This window comes from Mustela nigripes, chromosome 7, assembly GCF_022355385.1.
Source record: "Mustela nigripes isolate SB6536 chromosome 7, MUSNIG.SB6536, whole genome shotgun sequence".
NCBI classification, from domain to species: domain Eukaryota; kingdom Metazoa; phylum Chordata; class Mammalia; order Carnivora; family Mustelidae; genus Mustela; species Mustela nigripes.
In genome coordinates, this window is record NC_081563.1 from 39,433,048 (window position 1) to 39,452,362 (window position 19,315).

At 40.8% G+C, this 19,315-nt stretch overlaps 1 protein-coding gene across 3 annotated transcripts in view; it reads left to right on the forward strand.

The window, feature by feature from the left end:
- Window positions 1-13,502: 13,502 nt before the first annotated feature.
- Window positions 13,503-19,315, forward strand: part of LOC132021379 (charged multivesicular body protein 3) — a 98,470-nt gene continuing 92,657 nt past the window's right edge. For 2 of the 3 annotated variants that reach the window (XM_059405653.1, XM_059405651.1), the window contains exons 1-2: window positions 13,668-13,906; window positions 16,454-16,593. In XM_059405653.1, the coding sequence (XP_059261636.1) occupies window positions 13,681-13,906; window positions 16,454-16,593 (366 nt within the window). In that variant the 5' untranslated portion in view covers window positions 13,668-13,680. Of the gene's footprint in view, window positions 13,907-16,453; window positions 16,594-19,315 lie in introns of all 3 variants that reach the window. The other variant, XM_059405654.1, reaches the window with a different exon arrangement.

Below are 19,315 nucleotides of genomic sequence, written 5' to 3' on the forward strand. Positions count from 1 at the left end.
GATGCTCTATGTTTTTAGTCATTAGGGAAATGCAAATTAAGGCCACAATAAAAAATAAGCCATAATGAATAACACTACATAGCTATTAGAATGGCTAAAATTTAAAAAACAATTTACCGTACCAAGCTTGACGAGGATGTGGAAGAGCTGGAACTCTGGTGAACTTATGGTGACAATGTCAATGTTACACCCACCCAGGAAAACAATTTGGCAGTTTTTTAAAAAGCTGAACATATGATGAATATATGATCTTCCCAGTTCATTCATAGGTATTTATTTACTCAAGAGAAAAATAAGTTTATGAGCACACAAAGACTTGAACACAAATGTTTACAGAAGCTTTATTTGTAATAGCCAAAATCTTGAAACAGCTTTAATCAGTAGGTAAACAATGACATATGTGGAATCCTACTCAGCATTAAAAAAGAGTGAACTATTGCTACGTATAACAACATGGATGAATCTTAAAATCATCATGCACAGTGAAAGAAGCCAGCCAAAAAAATGTATGTATTATATGATTAAACTATAGAAAATTTAGAACTAATTGATAGTGACAGTAAAGCAACTGGTGGCTTCTTGGAGATGGGGACGAGGAGGTATGGGAGGGAGGAATTATAAAGGTACAAGCAAAAACTTTTGGAGATGATAGATAGCTTCACTATCTTAATTGTAGTGATGATTTTACAGGTATATACATGTGTAAAAATTATGTACTTTATTTTTTTTTTAAGATTTTATCCATTTATTTGAGAGAGAAAGAGAGAGAACAAACATGAGGATGTGGGCAAGGCAGAGGGAGAGGGAGGATCAGACTCCCCACTGAGCAGGGAACCCAATGCCAGAACCTGAGATCATGACCTGAACCAAAGGCAGACACCTAAACAACTAAGCCCCCCAGGCACCCCAAAATTTTGTACTTTAATCATGTAGTTTATCGTAGACTCTCTATATAAGCTTTAGTAAAAATAAGTATGTATAAACTTCAGCTGTATATAAAATTATGCCTCTTTATTGAGTGTACCTGAGATATAATGAACTATACATATAACTTTCTCTTAAACTTGGACCCAGAAATGAACATGTCACTTCCTGTCATGTTTCACTGGCCAGTGAAAGTCACATGTCCACTCCTAACTCCAAAGGGCCAGGAAAGTATGTTCTTACTATGTGCCTGGAAGGATAGAGTTGGCTATTTGTGTATATTCCTAATGACTACCATACTCAGCAGTAAGCATGCTGGGTTTTTTTTTATAAATAGTATATGTGCTGCCTAAGCGAACACTGGTTTTTTATAAATAGAACACTTGTCCCAGTTGTTACGTAAGAGAATTCACATGCATTTGCAGAACCACCAAACAATAGTGGACTTAGTAACCCTTACTCAAAAGTGCTACTAATATTCAACCAGTTTGTTTGCAATGGTGAGGAACACAATTTAAATAAAATTGGACAAATAACCCAGAACTTTGGCTACTAATTCTGAAATTAGTGCTTTTTAGAATCTAAGAGAATAAATGGAACTGGAAGAAAACGTGTACCACCATTTGGTCTAGCTTCTGTTTCCTAGCCATTTTTTTTAAAGATTTTATTTATTTATTTATTTGTTTATTTGTTTATTTATTTATTTATTTAAGAGAGAGAGAGAGAAAGAGCATGAGCAGGGCAGAGGGAGAAGCGGACTCCCCACAGAGCAGGGAAGCCTTTATCCCCAGGTCCCTCAGATCATGACCTGGGCTGTAGGCAGACACTCAAGCAATTGAGCCACCCAGGTGCCATTCTAGTTGATTAAGTATAACAGGAGTCCTCTAAGACAAAAGACAAAGGTGCCATTCTAGTTGATTAAATATAACAGGAGTCCTTTAAGACAAAGGAAGGGTCAGAAATTCCATTATGACAAATTCCTTTTCTTTCATTTATTCTCTTCACAGTTAAGAAATTGTTTCTCATGTCCAACTAAGAAAATTTTTATTTCTAATTTAAACTAATTTCCTTTTGTTCTGATCTTACCAGTCACTTTGATGAACTGGTCTGACATATTAAAATAAACGCTCTATGGCATGGAAAAAGGTTAACATTCTTTTTTTTTTTTTAAGATTTTTTTTTTTTATTTATCTGACAGAGATCACAAGTAGGCAGAGAGGCAAGCAGAGAGAGAGGAGGAAGCAGGCTCCCCGCAGAGCAGAGAGCCCGATGTGGGGCTCGATCCCAGGACCCTGGGATCATGACCCGAGCCAAAGGCAGAGGCTTAACCCACTGAGCCACCCAGGTGCCCCTGTTAACATTCTTAATGTACTAAAAACTCTTGCACATCAGTATGCATAAAAGACAAACATTTTACTTATGTTTCTAACAACGTGGCAGACTTTAATACAGCATGTATCTCATTTCACCAGGGCTTCTTTCTGTAAAACACATTGAAATGCAGTGTCTGTTATATTATCCTCAGTATTTTGTATATAATTTTAAATATTTCTAATTTTTTAAAAGAAAAACATCCTAATTAAAAATGATCTAAGGGTACACGAAATTCACAAGAGAAAAAATTATGTATATGAACAATAAACATAAGAGGTAAAAAAAAGAAGTAATTTATTATTAAAAAGAAGTAATTAAGTCAAAATAGAAATTAGATGCCACTTCAAGTGTACAGTTGGAAGATATTTTTTAAAATGAAATGTCCAGTATTATCAAGGGGATCACACCTATATTCACAGTAGGATTCTCAATTAGTACAAACTTCTTCATTGTGTGAGTGATGGGATTGAGCATATTTTCGATTTTCTTCTTTTTACTAATATACATCTTCTAAGTTTTTAAAAATAACCACATACCACATTATTAACAAAACAAACACTTTTAATTGAAAGCAATAATGCTTTTTAAAAAATTCTCTCTTATCCTTCTCTTCTCCACGTTCATCAATTCTGATTTCTTTCATCTTTTTATACAAGCCCTTCTTTATTCTGAAATTGTATTTACCAAGATTTTCAGAACTTTCTTCATTTTCTCTATGTGCTTGATTCAATTGAGCTTACTTTCTAAAATATTCTACCATAACTGGTTTGAATTTTTGAAAAATGCTTTCCGGTTTCTCTTTTAAATAAAAAGCATAGTTAGGCTGCCAGTTAGCTCAGCTGGTTAGAGCGTGCTGCTAATAATAAAGTTATATTTGCATTGCATTTCATCCATTTGCCAGACTGACATTTAAGAACGTGTCATACCATGTTCTTTTATCTAAAAGAATAGACTTATTAAGTACCTTTTAGGTGTTCTGATACTGTTAGAGCAGAGATGTATGGGTATCAGTGTATGTGAGTAAATATATATATGTGTGTATGTCCATTTGTATAAAATATGTGCCAGTCACTGTTCTTAGTGCCTTCTAAGCTTGGCTTCACTAAGTACTCACAACAATCGGATGAGATTACTGTTATCATTTCTATTTAACAGATAAGGCTTCAAGGGGGGCTATAATGTGCCAGAGAAGAGCTGGTAAGCTAAGCCTTGCAGATGGCATCCAGGAAAGGAAGCAGTTTATGCACAGAAATAAAACTATGTACAGGCAGCCTATGAGAAATGCCACACATTTTTATCATTTTTTATCAGAAATGTAGAATTTTCTGGACCTTCGTTGACTTCAGTAAGTCTACCCCACACAATCAGCTTCCTCGGTGTGTGAACGAGCAGTTGCACAGGACCCCAAGTGCAGAAGGACCCTAAACACTTGGAGTTTATTCTGCAGTTGTCATCTTGAAATTCTAAGTAATTTTTCCTTTGAATTTGTGTTTTGTAAGTGAAATCTGATGAACATCAGAGCATGTGCCAAGACCTTGGAGCCTTCAGCTCACACACGGTCTGCCTGCTGTCAGCTCCCCACCTCCTGGCAGCCAGCTCCCCAGTCTCATTGGCAGTCTGCTTTCTGTCACCTGGTGCCTGGAGCCCTGCCCACCTTCCCCCCACTTTCCCCCACCCCTCCCCAGGTCAGCATTTCCCTCTGTGAAGGGGGCAGCAACAGAGCTATTTCCACAGTATGAAAGAAGGTGTGGGGGGTGTCCATGTTCTGCTGTGGCCCTCTGCACCCAGTGGGGTCTTGGACTCAGGACCAGGAGGATTGGGGTTGGGCACGCTGAGGTGATCTGAGGCAAGGCTTGGCAGCAGCCATCCTTACCCAGGGTTGGCAGCACCACAACTATTTCGAGTGAGACTCTTAGGGGACAGATCTCTTGCCTGCCTCCAATCCAGGTACTGAGCAAGTCCCAGTGTTGAGGTTGCAATTGTTTCAGAGCCCACTGTCAGCTGCAGGGTCTAGGGCAGGAGGGAGGGAGTCTGGGTTCCTGTGAGGACCTGCGCTTACCCCATGAGTAGCCCTTGACCCAGGGAGAGTTAATTAAATGGCAAATCAAAAACACCATGACAGGTCAAGAAAGCCACCAGAAAAGAAAGGAAAAATTCTATATTGTACCCTTTATTGAAGATGTATTTATTTGAGAGAGCACACCCTCCCCACTTTCCACCCCCCTGGGTCAGGGAGAGGCAGAGGGAGGAGAGAGAATCCTCAAGCGGACTTCTCCCTGAGTGCAGAGCTAGGTGGGGGACTTGATCCCATAACCCAGAAATCAAGAGTAAGCCGCTTAACCAACTGAGCCATTCAGGTGCCCCTCTATAGTACCTTTTAAGGATGACTTTTTCCTGCATTTTGAACAAGGAAGCATGCATTTTCATTTAGTACTGGGTGGGGGATGGTGGAGGAGGCTTGTACTTATGTAGTCAGCCCTGTCGGGCTCTAGTCAGACCCTATGTCATTGTAGCTTCAGGTGATCAGAGGAGGAATGGTTTTCTCCAGGAGGAAAGGTGACTTTCTATTTGCTTACTCCACCCTTATTTACCTTTGTCTTATGAGTGTTTATATAGAGCTTTACTGCTAGATGTTCCTGGGTTGGAAGATGAAATCTCTGGTGACTCTGGATGGCTGGCTGGCCCAGTAGTGGAGAAGGGCTGTTTATCATATGGACGGAAGTGTAGGGAGCAGCGCTCCCCCAGGGTGCATTCATTTCAGTGTCCTGCAGGTATCTCTCAGTGAAAAGAGGTTCCTTTTTTTTTTCTTCTTTCTTTCTTTCTTTCTTTCTTTCTTTCTTTCTTTCTTTCTTTCTCCCTTTCTTTCTTTTTCTTTCTTTCTTTTTTTTGAAGATTCCAGCGTGAGTGCCACGTAGGTCTCTGAGTATTGCTTTGGGACATTTTTATTCCAGCAAATAATGGCCTTAACGCACTGGAAACCCAACTTACCAATGCCATGGTGATAGTCACTAGGGTCATGTCCACACGGAGAGGGCAGGCTGGACAGTTCTCACAATCATAGCAGGGGATGCTCCTGGTGAAGGCATTTGGGAAACTGCTTTTCTCATGGAAACAATGTAGTAGCTATAGGCCTAAAACCTTAATCTTAATGCTTCTCGTTTAATGAACGTAAATGCCATATTCAAATCAGCTGAAGTATGTAATAGTACCCTGTCCAACAGTAAGTTTTCAAAATGTGAATCATTTGGCCTGGCAATAAAGAAATAGATCATTTCAGTTATCTTTGCTTGGTTGTTTGACAATTGTTTGCTATGGACAGAGAGGGGGAAAGCCCTCTCTGTCATCATCTTATACCAGAGCGAAGAGCTCCTAGGAGACATAGCTGAAGGTGAGCTTATCTAAGCCAACCGCTACCCATATCATCATTTTATTATTAGTTATGAATGAAATTAACATTTCTGTGCTGAAATGGGAAATATCAAATATGTTTATATGCTGGAGACAGACTTAAAGTGATTCCCTTACCTGCCTTGAATCTGTGCTTAGCAGGGTGTATCAATCAAACATAAGATGATAAATACCTAACCTACCCACATAGGACTTAAATTTCTAGCCTTTCTTTTAACCATTGCTAGCCATTTTTACCACCTTCCCCCCTCCCTTTTTCTTTTTTTAACCAAAATGTGTTCTTCATAATGGGGTTAGAGATCAAAGCAAAGAAAATGGGGTTATTTCCTTTTCATAGGTCATTCTCCTTGTCCTCACCAGAAGGTAAATTGGTAAATGTTGGCATCACTTCTCCTATACTCCTTGTCTACCATTCTGAGCTTCTTGCAAGCCCCACTCTTGCTCCTCTGGCTCAGTGCAACTGATTGAGTCTCGGATTTAGAGATGTAGAGACAGAAAATAGAAACTTGAGAACAAATCCGAGGGGTCCCAGGTCTGCTGCAGTACAAAGGTCTCAGGGATGTTCTCTCCGTCATCTCTCTCCCTGGCTACCTAATCTTCTCAGGCTGGAGGCCATTTATGAGGGCCAGGCTTGAAAGAGGTATACATCCCTACTTGCCTTCCACTGCTCTCAATTCAGTCACTTACCCAACCTAACGACAAGAAAAGCTAAAAGCTGTTCTCTGTCTAGACTGCTGGTCAGAGGCCATGGTGTAGGGGACCTGTGTCACTACCTCTACCACACTAAACAGTTGGTGCCACAGAATTCCGGAAAGGTTCTGAAATTGGAAGCATGATATTTTGGAAGCCCAAGGTGGTGGGTAGGGCTGAAAACAGGAGGGCTTATGAAAAATTTCATGAGGTACAATTTGACCCTGTATAGCCAAGCACTTGCCCCTCTCTGACCCTATAGGAAGACGGGAGGTTTGCCTTCTGAAATGAACAGACTAGTTCTGGACTTAGAAATTCCTGTCATGGTCATATGAGGGAGATGAGGAACCCTAATGGTTGAGACTTGATATTCCCAGCCTCCTTCTCCCACTCAGTCCCAGGATGCTGATAACCATACCTGAAGTTTCCAGGCAGGATTTCTCTCTGAAGAAAACAAACAGCTGAGGAGAAAAATTTATAGATCCTCCTAGTGAAATGGCTGTAGCTTGGCCATTTACCCTTCAGTGAGCCCCACTCAAACTCAGAGAACTTTTCAGTACCTCCCATTTATGAATCTATGAACAAGGAGAGAGCCAGGGGTCACAAAGTAATTAAAGACAGCCTCTAAGGTGAAAGACTAAGTCCAAAATAAAGAGATCGAAAATGAACCCAGGTCTAAGAAGCAATACAAAAAGCAAAAGAAAGCTTAGGGGGGGAATTACTATTAATTAATATCTTCAGAGAGATATGAGAATGTATTACATGCATTTCTTTAAAAAGGGGAACAGAGTGTTACAGAAAAGGCACATCCCTGTGACAAGAAAGAACTTTTGAAAATTAAAAATAGGATAGACAAAATTAAGAATTCAGTAGAAGGGGTGAAAAATGAAGTTGAAAAAAAAAAAAAACTCCCAGAAAGTAGAACAAAAGGCAAAAAGAGGAAAACTAGAGAAAGGAAAGAATAAAATTATAGGATCAATGTAGGAGTTTCAAAATCTAATTAACAGGAGTTCCAGAAAAGTGAGAAACAGAGGAAATTATCAAAGAATCTCGCTGAACTGAAGGTAACGAGTGGCAACTCATATTAAAAGGGCCACTGGGCTCGACACAATGGAGAGGAGACTTGCACTCAGGCACATCATCATAAAAGTCCAGAATACCAAGGATGAAAAGAAGAGTTGAGAGCTTACAGAGAGAAAACACAAGTCACAACAGAAGCCAGAAGTTTCAGAATTCTGAGTGGAAGGGATTTCTAATTTAGAATTATATGCTTGGCCAAGTTATCATTTAAACATGAAGGGTAACTGAAACCAATTCTTAAATGGCTCAAGAAAAAAAAATGTATATACAATATGGAGAGCAAACATGGCAAAAACGTTAATTGGTGAATTGGTGAAGGGCATAAAGCAGGTTTTGGTAATATTCTTGCAAGTCTTCCCTAACTTTGAAAAAAGAAAAGAATGAGGCTAGAGTAAAAGAATTTTTAGATATGTAAGGTCTCTGAAGCTTATCTCAATGCCAGCTTTTTTAATAAGTCACTGCAGGATGAGACGTGTTCCATGCAAACAAAGAAGTGAAAGAACAAACATGCAACCATGGGATCAAGAAAACAGAATCTAACATAGAAGGGTTGTGAAAGGGAAGTCCTGGGATGAAGCTGCATAGAGTCTGGAGAGGAGTTGGTCTAGCATAGAACAGGAAGACCCGGACAGAGGATTTAGTTCCAATAAAATATGGAATTGATACATTAACCATTTGACCTGTTTTGTAGTTCAGACAGAGAATTTGGGGATGAATAAATGGACAGAGCCATCAAAGATAGAACAAACCAAAATCTGAGTTAATTATTAACTCCAGGGAAAATGGACGATTGCACAAGAAAGGAAATATAAATGATGTGGTTCAGCCATCAACGAGATTTATGTGGTCACATTAACATAGAAATGAATATAGAATATAATCATTTTGGGAATGAGAGAGGGAAATGGCGTGTGCGTGGAGGGCGTAAAAGAGATCATTCCTCATTTTCTGTAGTAAGAAATCAATAGGTAATGTAACAAATGAAAAGATTAAGAAAAGTAGTAGAAACCGCTAATTTGGAAATATAAAGAAAACATGAGAAAAATACTTCAAAGAAATTGAAGGTAGTTTTCTCTGAGAAATGGTAGTTTTGTCCTAGTGGGTAGGGATAAACAGAGGATGTGTTTTTTCATAGATGGGGTTTGTTGGGATAGTCCCAGCTTACCCTTGTTAGTCTGGTATAATTTTATTACCATTGTCTTGCGTTGCCTGGGTGGCTCAGTGGGTTAAGCCTCTGCCTTCGGCTCAGGTCATGATCTCAGGGTCCTGGGATTGAGCCCCACATTGGGCTCTCTGCTCAGCGAGGAGCCTGTTCCCCCCTCTTCTCTCTCTCTGCCTGCCTCTCTGCCTACTTGTGATCTCTCTCTGTCAAATGAAAAAATAAAAATCTTTTTAAAAAATTTATTACCATTGTCCCTTTCACTTTCAAAATTGTTCTGATTTGGATGAAGACTTGAAGTGTTATTTGACTTTTTTTGTTGTTGTTATTTGACTTTTCAAACTGTGTATAGGTGATACTTTGATAGAAGTAAAATAAAAAGTGAGAACTCTTTGGATCCTAAATAAAATAACCATATTCCATATTCCATCCAGCTCAGCCAAAGACTTTGATTTTTTTCCTCTAAAATTAATTCTTCATTTTAAATTAAATACAAGCAGGCTTCCAGTTATAGAATGAAGTCACAAGAATAAAAGGCACAGCACAGGGAGTATAGTCAATGATATTATAATAATGTTGTACGGTGACAGATGGTAGCTACACTTGTGGTGAGCATAGCATAACGTGTACAGAAGCTGAGTTACTATGTTGAATACCTGAAACTAATGGTTGTGTGTCAGCTATATTCAAGTACAAAAATTTTTAAATTATTTTTTAAAGATTTTATTTATTTGAGAGAGAGAGAGTATGAGCAGGTTGAGGGGCAGAGGGAGAGGCAGACCCCCTGCTGAGCTGGGAGCCCCATGCAGGGCCTGATCCTGGGATTCTGGAATCATGACCTGAGCCAAAAGCAGATGCTTAACCAACTGAGCCACTGAGGCGCCCCTCAAATACAAAATTTTTTTAAAAATAAATGAAAGTTATAGAAGAAAACAAATGATGAAATATATTCATTGAAACCCATAAAACCAGGAACTAGCTTCTATTTTTTTTTCATTTGTACCTCTAAATAGATTCTGCATTTTATATTACTTTAGAGAACTTGTATCTGTATTTTTCGTGTATTTCTGCTATTAGGTCTACAAGAGGTCTATATATTTTTTTTTAATTTTTAAAAAATATTCAATTTTGGAAAGTTTCCCCTACTAGACTTCAAATAACCTGGCAACAAGATCCTGTTTGACTTCATCTCAGTAACAAAGCTCGGTGATTTGTCATAAATATTGCTTGAATAAAGGAATGAATGTAAAATATCTACCTACTTACATATAAGCAATATGTCTGTTTCAAAGCACTTTTTACACTCACTGCTTCATTTAATCCTTACAACTGCTTCATGGGATAAACATAGCATCCCATTTAGCAGATGAGAAAAATGAGTTCAGACAGATATTGTGATTTTCTAACAAGGTGATACAGCTAGTAGATACTAGGTGACACTGGATCAGGCCCACTAAAGATGGTCCCCATGTTCTTGCCACAATATCAAATGATAAGGATTTATGTCATCCCACAAATAAACAGAATCTGAGAAGCGAAATCAAGAACTCAGGTTAATAGCCTGGCTGTAAGAGAAACAGATTATGAAAACCAATGAATAATTCAAACATCCTTCTGTCAGACTGGTCTTTGAACAGAAATTATAATTAGTCTGCCCAGTTAGGCAACGTGGAAACTGAAATCACCCTCATGGAAAGACAGCCCACCCCTCAGAGTCTCAGAGAATAAATTCCTGCTGTAAACCTCCAGACCAGGGAAGCAGTCTTAATGGTTGTTTTTTTAAAACATATCTTAAAATTATAAAAATAATGCATGATTATTGCAGAAAAATAATGAAATAGAGATAAAACAAAAAATTAAAGAATTTCAATTATCCAAATCCCATCATCTAAAAATGAACGTGGTTTACATTTCAGTGTATATATATCTCTACCTTTGTCTACTAACACAAAAAATAGGATTATATGATCCAAAATTCTTAGTAACCTGCTTTCCTTCTCCAAACACTCTCTCTTTTGGACATAGGTTCATGTCTACAGTCATTTGTCTATATGGTTCTTAGTAGCGGCTTAGTAGCTCACCATTTAGATTACTGTATTTGACTAGTCTTCTGTTGCTAGATATTTGGGTTGCTTGTTCTTACTCTTTTTTCCTATTATTAATAATTAATAATTATTTTTTCTATTATTTCTATTATTATTCTTTTACAGCAACAGCAAAATTCTGCACACACATCTCTGTGCACATGTCCAATTATTTCCTCAGGACAACTTCCCCGAAGTGGGATTACTGGGCCAATCATCATGTATTTCAGGGCACCTTATAACTCCTATTGTAAACTGCCCTTTGGAAAGTTGTACATCCTATTGAAAAGGATGTAAATAAATGCCTGTACCACTGTATCCCACCAGTCCTGTTCATTCTTTGATCAGTGCTGTTATCTTTTCTAAGAGCTTAACCAGGAAGGAACAAGGCAAGGGGATTGAGATCACAGGCAGATGAAACAAAAAGAAATGCCAAAAGAGTTCTTTACTTCCTTCTTTGGAGTCCCTCCCACACTCTAGTATTTTTCCAATTTGAAACTCTAGCCTGGATGGTTCCCTCCTCAGCTCACAGTCCAACTTTTATTTGATTTGGGGTCAGTCTCTCTTTACTAATGAGTACATTGCTTTGAGATGAGGGTTCACATTATATGTCAAGGTTTGGACAGTAACATTGCCCAGTCACAGGGTCACCTTGACATGCCTAAGGATTCCGAAATTCAGAAACAATCTTGTTAGAATGAACTGTTTAATATAGCCTCCCATGTTGATTTGCCAGCCATGGAAACAAAGCCACATTAAAGCTAGTTAAGACACAGGAGCAGAGGCCTAGAGCTGGGTATGCATTCTTGTATCTGTTCCTCTGATTCTTCCTGCCTGCTCCCTTGGGCCCATCCCCTCCCAAGTTCTCCTCCACTAGATGGCCACTGAAATACCTTTGTGTGCTTTAAAGGGGTGCTGTTCTGAGGCTACATTCTCACGGTCCGTTTTTTTGGTTTCCATTTCTCATTTGCTCCGTGATGGAAGATCACACCTTCATTCTTCCTAAAATTACACCCTCTCCCCTCCCTGGTTCAGGATATTTGACAGCTTTGCAGCTTTGCACAATTCCTGGGTCTTTTCTTTCCTGATCAAGGGAGCTGGTAGAAGCCAGCCTCCTCAGTTTAATTATGCAACCTCTTTCTCCCTCAAGACTGGTACAGGGTTTGACAGAAAAGAGTATGCTCCATGGAGGTTAAATACAGAACTGGATAGTGCATAGTCACCCACATCACTCACTTTATATATGTTCCTCCTGCTAGCAGTGGCCACACTCAGGAAAGGTAACAAAAGAAAAGACATGTAAACTTTGCACAGGGACATATCAACACTCAGCCACGTTTGTCCTGGGAACTCACCGACCCAATACCCGGCTTTTAACACCCCTAACACTGAAGAGGGGGAGGAAAAATTATAACCGGAGGGACAAGTGGGCCTGGTTCTAACTCCCGTTTGGGCCAAACCTCCTCCAATACACGTCGTGCACAAACTACTCTCGTGCACAAACTACTCTCACTCGAGAAACGGAAAATCATTGTTTTCTACCCTCTCAAACGACAGGGCCCAAATTTTTCCACTGCACCAGGACCTAGCATGCACGTACTCATCTAGTTTTACCGATTTTAAGAGGATCATTAACTGCCCTATTTGTACGAAAAATACACAAAGTGACAGAGTCCAAAGTCCAACCCTTAGCCCAAAATCATGTGCTGAACATCTTCAGGGCAAAAGGAAAGAGTGAAGAAGGCACCGGACAGGCAACTTTGGGAGTTGTTCTGAAGCCCAACGGAGCTTGCGGCCCCGCACGGCTTTCCAGACCCCTGCTTTAGCCGCCCGCTTCCCCCTCCACGCCCACTTGTCCCCAACGCGGCCCCGGCGAGCGCTCCATCGTGGCCCCTCCCCCTGCCCCGCCCCTGCCCCGCCCGAGGCCCCGCCCCGCCGCCGACGTCAGTTGTTATGTCTCGGCCCGGGCCGCGGCCCCAGCTGATCCTCCGCTCCCGAGGCGACCGTCGCGGCCTCGCGAGGTGGCGGGGGCGTAGGTGACGGCGGCCGAGACCCGCGCCGCCCATTTGAGCGGGGCGGGCGCTCCGAGGCCAGGAAGCCGCCCCAGGGCCGCCCGGGGAGCCCTCTCAGGCCTGTTTTTGCTTTTCTTCTTCAGGACCGTCGGCCCGCGCGCCCTATTTCTCTCTGCAGAGACCGCGACGCCCCCTCCCGGGCCGGGCCGCGGTGCCCGCCCGCCCGCCTGAAAGGCGCCGCCCGCCGGCCTGAGAGAACCTGGAGCCGCCGCCGCGGTGCTCGCCGCGCCTTTCGCGGATCCTGGGCGGCCGGCGGGGCCTGGGGCCTGGGCTCCGGGCGCTGCGCTGCGGCGGCCGCTCCTCCCCGAGCTGGGCCCGGGGCCTGGCCGGGCGGAGCGCCTCGCTCTCCTGACCAGCCGCCGCCCGCCGCCGGTCGGCCCCAACCGCCTCCCGGGCTCGCCGCCCCTCCAGCGCCGGCCTCCCGCCAGAACCCCGCTTCCTTTGTGGATCTGAATGATTTTGGGGGGCCTCCTCCCTCCCCTTGAGATTACGGTGCTGGAAGGCCGACCCGCCACCTCGGTCAGTGCCCCCCGCCAGGGTAACGTCCCTCGTTTTGTTCCTCCCCGCCGGCCCTCCCGCGTCCCGCTCCTTTCGGTGTTTGACTGATGGGCTTTTTCTAGTTTTTTCCCTGTTATTCTTCTCATCTCCTGACTGGAAGGCCCCGCGAGAGGCTCTGCGCCTGGGCCCCTCCTCCTCTTTTCCTCACCCCCGCACCGGGAGCCAAACCCCCAGCCCCGCGGCCGGCGATGGCGCGACAGTGAGGGCGGCGAGGCCGGACCACGCTGGGACAGTGCCCGCGCCCCGGCGGGCGTGAGCACCCACTCCCCCGCTCTGCGCCTCTCTTTTTCGTCTTCCGAGCTCTCTGTAAAGAGAGAAGACGCAGGGGAAGATGTGGCTGAAGCTATTCTTCCTGCTCCTCTATTTTCTGGTCCTGTTCGTCCTGGCCAGGTTTTTTGAGGCCATTGTGTGGTATGAAACTGGCATCTTGGCCACCCAGCTGGTGGATCCGGTGGCGCTGAGCTTCAAGAAGCTGAAGACCATTCTGGAGTGCCGGGGGTTGGGATATTCAGGGCTGCCCGAGAAGAAGGATGTCCGGGAGCTGGTGGAGAAGTCAGGCGAGTATCGGACGCCCCTGGGGTCCCCTCCACCGGGTGGAGGGGGTGACTTGGGCTTCCTCGTTCTTGCTGTTTCCTCCAGAATGAGACATTACCTGAAAGGGTTAAGCCGACTACTCCGAGAGCTGTCCAGGTTTTCTACCAAAAAAAAAAAGTGAATCCAGTTTTGAGAAGAGGACTGGAATTATTTGCCCGGGTGTTGCTGTGTCCTTTTAAGCTTTGTTTTTTAAATAACAGATATAAGTGGAAGTTCTTAACATTGTTTATTAAGAAACAATTTTTTTTTTATTTTTTTTAAAGATTTTATTTATTTATTTGACAGAAAGAAATCACAAGTACACTGAGAGGCAGGCAGAGAGAGAGAGAGAAGGAAGCAGGCTCCCTGCTGAGCAGAGAGCCCGATGTGGGACTCGATCCCAGGACCCTGAGATCATGACCTGAGCCTAAGGCAGCGGCTTAACCCACTGAGCCACCCAGGCGCCCAAGAAACAATTTTTTTTAAATTAAAGACTGTCACCCAGTTGCAGGCAAACTAGAAAGCATTATTTGTCGGTTGAAATTCATAGGGATATAAGAAAAGGAAAACCCCAAAACGTTGTCTGTAGATAGCAGTATTTGTCAGGATAGTAATCATAGTATAATGACAGGAAGAAAAAATGTTGGAATCCTTAATATCAAAGAGGCATTTAGGACTAAGATTTAAATTTTAAATCATGAGTTTATAGAGAAAGTGTTAACTGTATAGAGTATTAGCTTTTCATACTTTATGGTGAAAATAAAGTGAATGAATATGTTTTGTGAATGCCTACCTTGTTTTGTTTTGAAGAGTTTATATTTCTGTCAGTGTTTAAAAAAATCTTTATGTCTTGGATGTAAACTTTTATTTTTCCTTTTAGAAGTCGGATACAGCTGCATCAACTTAAATGGAATGAGAAATAGAATGGAAATAGCTAAGAGAATATTTATTTAACATCTTAAGCAGTGTATTGTCAGTGATTGTTGGTTTGGGGGTAGGATTGAATAAGAAATATGTTAATTTTTTTTCACCCCCTGGACAAAATATATCTTTGTTTAGGTAAATGTCTAGAAGGGGAATGTACTGTAACTTGAGAAAGACATTCTGGGTTGCTGTAGGAAGCAGTTGAAACTAACTGATGGTTATCTTTATTGTTGTTTCAAATATATCTGTCTGCTGTGTCCTTTACAAGATAGTTTTTTTTCCTTATTTAGTACCCTGTAGCCATTAAGAATACTAACTTCAGACGACTTTAGCACTACATATTTGCAGGTTGAGGGTTGTCAAATTTGTATCTCACTACTGGAGAAGAGGAGGGAACCCTCTGTAGATGTGATGCTTTTTGTTTTTTTTTTAAAGAAAACGTAAAACCCATTTTTTTCCCTTGCCTCTTGTTTACTCACTGGTTTATGGTGACTTCTACCACAGGTGTGGGAGATGGGAAATGGAGTAAAGTAGATGTCTAATAAATTAATTTTCTAGGTTTAGAAGTATGAGAACTACCAAAGCCAAATCATTTCTCATGGTAAAAAAATTAGTAACACTTTTTTCTTTTGACTTTTATTTAGTGTTGCTTCCTTTGGGCCTAAAAATACTTGTCACTGTGGGTATACAAAGAATGTGCATATCATTTAAAGAATACACACAGCTCACAACAGTATGACTAGGATCACACATTTTATAGCAGAGAGGTCTTGGTGTAGCAATTTAACTTTATAATTTAAATGTTTGTTATAAATGATTTTGCTGCAGTCATGCTTGTTTTTACATTAAGGCAAAAATTAATTTGACAGTAGTGTTTACTTTTTATTTGATGACACAAGTTCTCAATTTACACTGTAAATTTGAGTATTAATGTGGAGGTTTTTTTTCTTACAGATAATATTTTGTATCTAACCATCAAGTCTTAAAAGCCTTATGCTATTTTAAGCAAGTGATAATGGCAAATTCTATAAACCCATTTCTAAATCTTGTAAGTCAGAAGTATATAAATCATACTGTTTAAAAATTATTTGAAGCCCAGCATGTTACACACAAAACTAAATAATACCGTGATGGCTTTTTGGACTTAGCAGGAAATTAAGTAATTTCCTAACAGGTTATGTGATGACCCCACTAGAATATAAGCTCCATGAGAAGGTGGATTTTTATCTGTTCATATTTGCCTGATACTAGTAGGTTCTTATGACATATTTACTGAGTGAATCTTAAATGGGTATATTCAGGTTCTACTTTTCTTTTCTATAGACTGAGATGAAAGTACTGTGATACGACTTTTAACAGTGTAAAGTGGAATTAATTATTGAAGTTGGGAATGTAGATTTTTTTTTTTTTAAGATTTTATTCATTTGAGGGAGAAGAAGCACAAGCAAGGGGAGAGGCGGAGGGAGAGAGAGAGAAGCAGACTCCCCACTGACCTGGAAGCTCATCACCTGAGGCCAAGGCAGACGTTTAACCACTGAGCCACCCAGGTGCCCCGGGAATGTAGAATTTTTGAAATCTAACTGGTGTTATTTTTTTCATTTCTTCAGGTGACTTGATGGAAGGTGAGCTCTATTCTGCCCTCAAGGAAGAAGAAGCATCTGAATCCATTTCTAGTACCAATTTCAGTGGTGAAATGCACTTCTATGAGCTTGTAGAAGACACAAAGGATGGCATCTGGCTGGTTCAGGTATAAGAAACAGTGATAGAAGTAAAATTATTTTTTACCGGAATAGTATTCACTCGCCAGCTAGTGACACTTTTGTGTACCTGTGTCATTTTTCTTAAACATAAGTCGGCCCACATAGGGGGCCCACATAGGGAGGCTCCAATGACCTCTTAAAGAGGTTTTGCAGACCAAGGAAAATGAAAATTGAAGAGAGGGGAGAGAAAGCTTTGGGAAAACAGAGTTGACAAATCCATTGTAGTTGTTGGATCTTCATTAAAGTAAGAACTACACAGATATATTCCTTTTGTTGAGCTATTTGCACTGTTTCAGTTTTGGTTAACAGTTTTTTTTGTTGTTGTTGTTGTTTTTTAAGATTTTATTTATTTATTTGACAGAGAGAGATCACAAGTAGGTAGAGAGGCAGGCAGAGAGAGAGAGAGGAGGAAGCAGGCTCCCTGCCAAGCAGAGAGCCCGATGCGGGACTCGATCCCGGGACGCAAGATCATGACCTGAGCCGAAGGCAGCGGCTTAACCCACTGAGCCACCAAGGTGCCCCTGGTTAACAGTTTTTAATTCAGTGATCCAAGTGGTTTTTGTATCTAAAGGAAGAACCTGGAAATCAAAGTAAGAAAATCCTTCTATTGGGGAAATAGCCAACTTCATGACTATAGAGGATGAGATATTGTGGGGAATGGTGGGGAGTGCTCATTACTCAGCTTGTGAAATTGATGAAATGATCATTTTAAACCCTAAATTCTTGTGATATCAAAACTGTGAAATTTAATTAGCATATTAGAGCTATGTAGAGCTATGAAGGGCCTAAAAAATAGTCTTTTATGTTTCACAGAGTGTGCTTTATATATCACTCATGGTAAATGAGTGGGCATACATTATCATTTATGGATTTTAATGCAAATTAGTCAGTATTATATTGAACATGTAATTTCATAAATATTATTTAGGACAAGGCTAAAGTTAAATTTTTAAAAATATAAGATCACTTAAAGTAAAATCTCAAATAAATTAACAGCATGATTTTCGCTAAAATTATGATTATTGAATCAGGATCAAATCCCAGGGCCCCAGATTTCTTGTCTAGTACTCTTGTCATTTCACTCTGGGGTTGGCTAAGTTAGATTCACAGCTTCTTCATATTTCTTTCTGAGGACAGTAATGTCAAAACATAGTAAAAAAAAGCTAGGAGTTCAGAGACCTTAGATGCAGATCTGGTCCTGTCGTAGATTTGCAATATAATTATGGATAGACAGATTTTGTCTTGTACCTGGCCTCAAATAAAACATATACATGTAAAGAGAGTGGAATAATACTGTGGTCCACGGAGTTAAAGGTTAAAGAGTTGAGGTTTGGGAATTCTTCAGGTGATTACATAAGCTATTCATCACTTTCCTTGACATGCAGTCTTCCAATTGTGTTTGACCTTTTACCTGTCAAATACTCTAATTCTGTAATTTTTAAATTCAGCAAAGGGAGAACCTGGGAGATTATGGGTGTAGTCTGTGCATTATCCATCAAATTCTAGTTTATTTCTCTGTCAATTAATTGTATTTGAAAAATAAACTAGCATCTCTAAAGCTTTAATTCATAAGTAAATAGTTATTCCATTTCCTTTCCCAGATATTTATATCTGATGGTCTGATCAAGAAAGACTTGTTGGCTTTGATAATTTTTAATTTTATTTACTGATACTGAGTTGAATCACCTGTCCCATTTATCTGTATTCTCTATCTAAATGTTTCTCCATACATTGAGTGATCCCATAAAGATGAATGATAAATAGATGCTGAACACCTTCCAAACTTGAAAAAGCCATGTCAAAGTTTAAATATTCTTTTGGTATGTAGGATTCTGCCTGTAGACAATGAACACATTCTGGTTCACTAATTAACATATATTCTAGGCTTATAAATGATCTGTTTTTTAATGTTCTTTTTTTTTTTTAAGACTTTTTAAAAGAAGCTTTTATTTACTTATTTGAGAGAGAGAGAAAGAACATGCGTAAGCAGGAGAGACTGGGCAGAAGGAAAGGGAGAAGCAGGCTCCCAGCTGAGCAGGGAGCCCAATGTGGGACTGGTTCCCAGGACCCTGAGAGTAACCTGAGCCAAAGGCACACACTTAACCCACTGAGCCACCCAGGCACCCTCACTGCTCTTTAATGTTCTATTAAAGATAACTGTCGGGGGGTGCCTGGATGGCTCAGTGGGTTAAGCCTCTGCTCAGCAGGGAGCCTGCTTCCCCTCTCTCTCTGCCTATCTCTCTGCCTACTTGTGATCTCTCTCTCTATCAAATAAATAAATAAAATCTTGAGGGGAAAAAAAAAGATAACTGTGGGGGCGTCAGGGTAACTCAGTTGGTTAAGCTTCTGACTCTTGGTTTCAGTTCAGGTCATGATCTCACAGTTGTGGAATCAAGCCCCTCATGTGAGCGTGGAGCCTGCTTCACATTGTTTCTCCCTCTCCTCCTCTGCCTCTTCTTCTGCTTGCTCTCTCTCCCTCTCTCTCTCTCTTAAATAAATAAATAAAATTAAAAAATAATAATACAGATAAACATAAATTAAACTCTGTTAATAGGTGACAAAATTCAACTAGTTTATTTAGCAGTTAGTTGTATGCCAGGCCCTGGAGATATACCAGGAACATACATCAGGCTAAGTCCCTGCTTTCTCAGGCACCTCACATTCCAGTTGGGAGAGGTATGCAATACATAAGTAAATATTTAATATAGC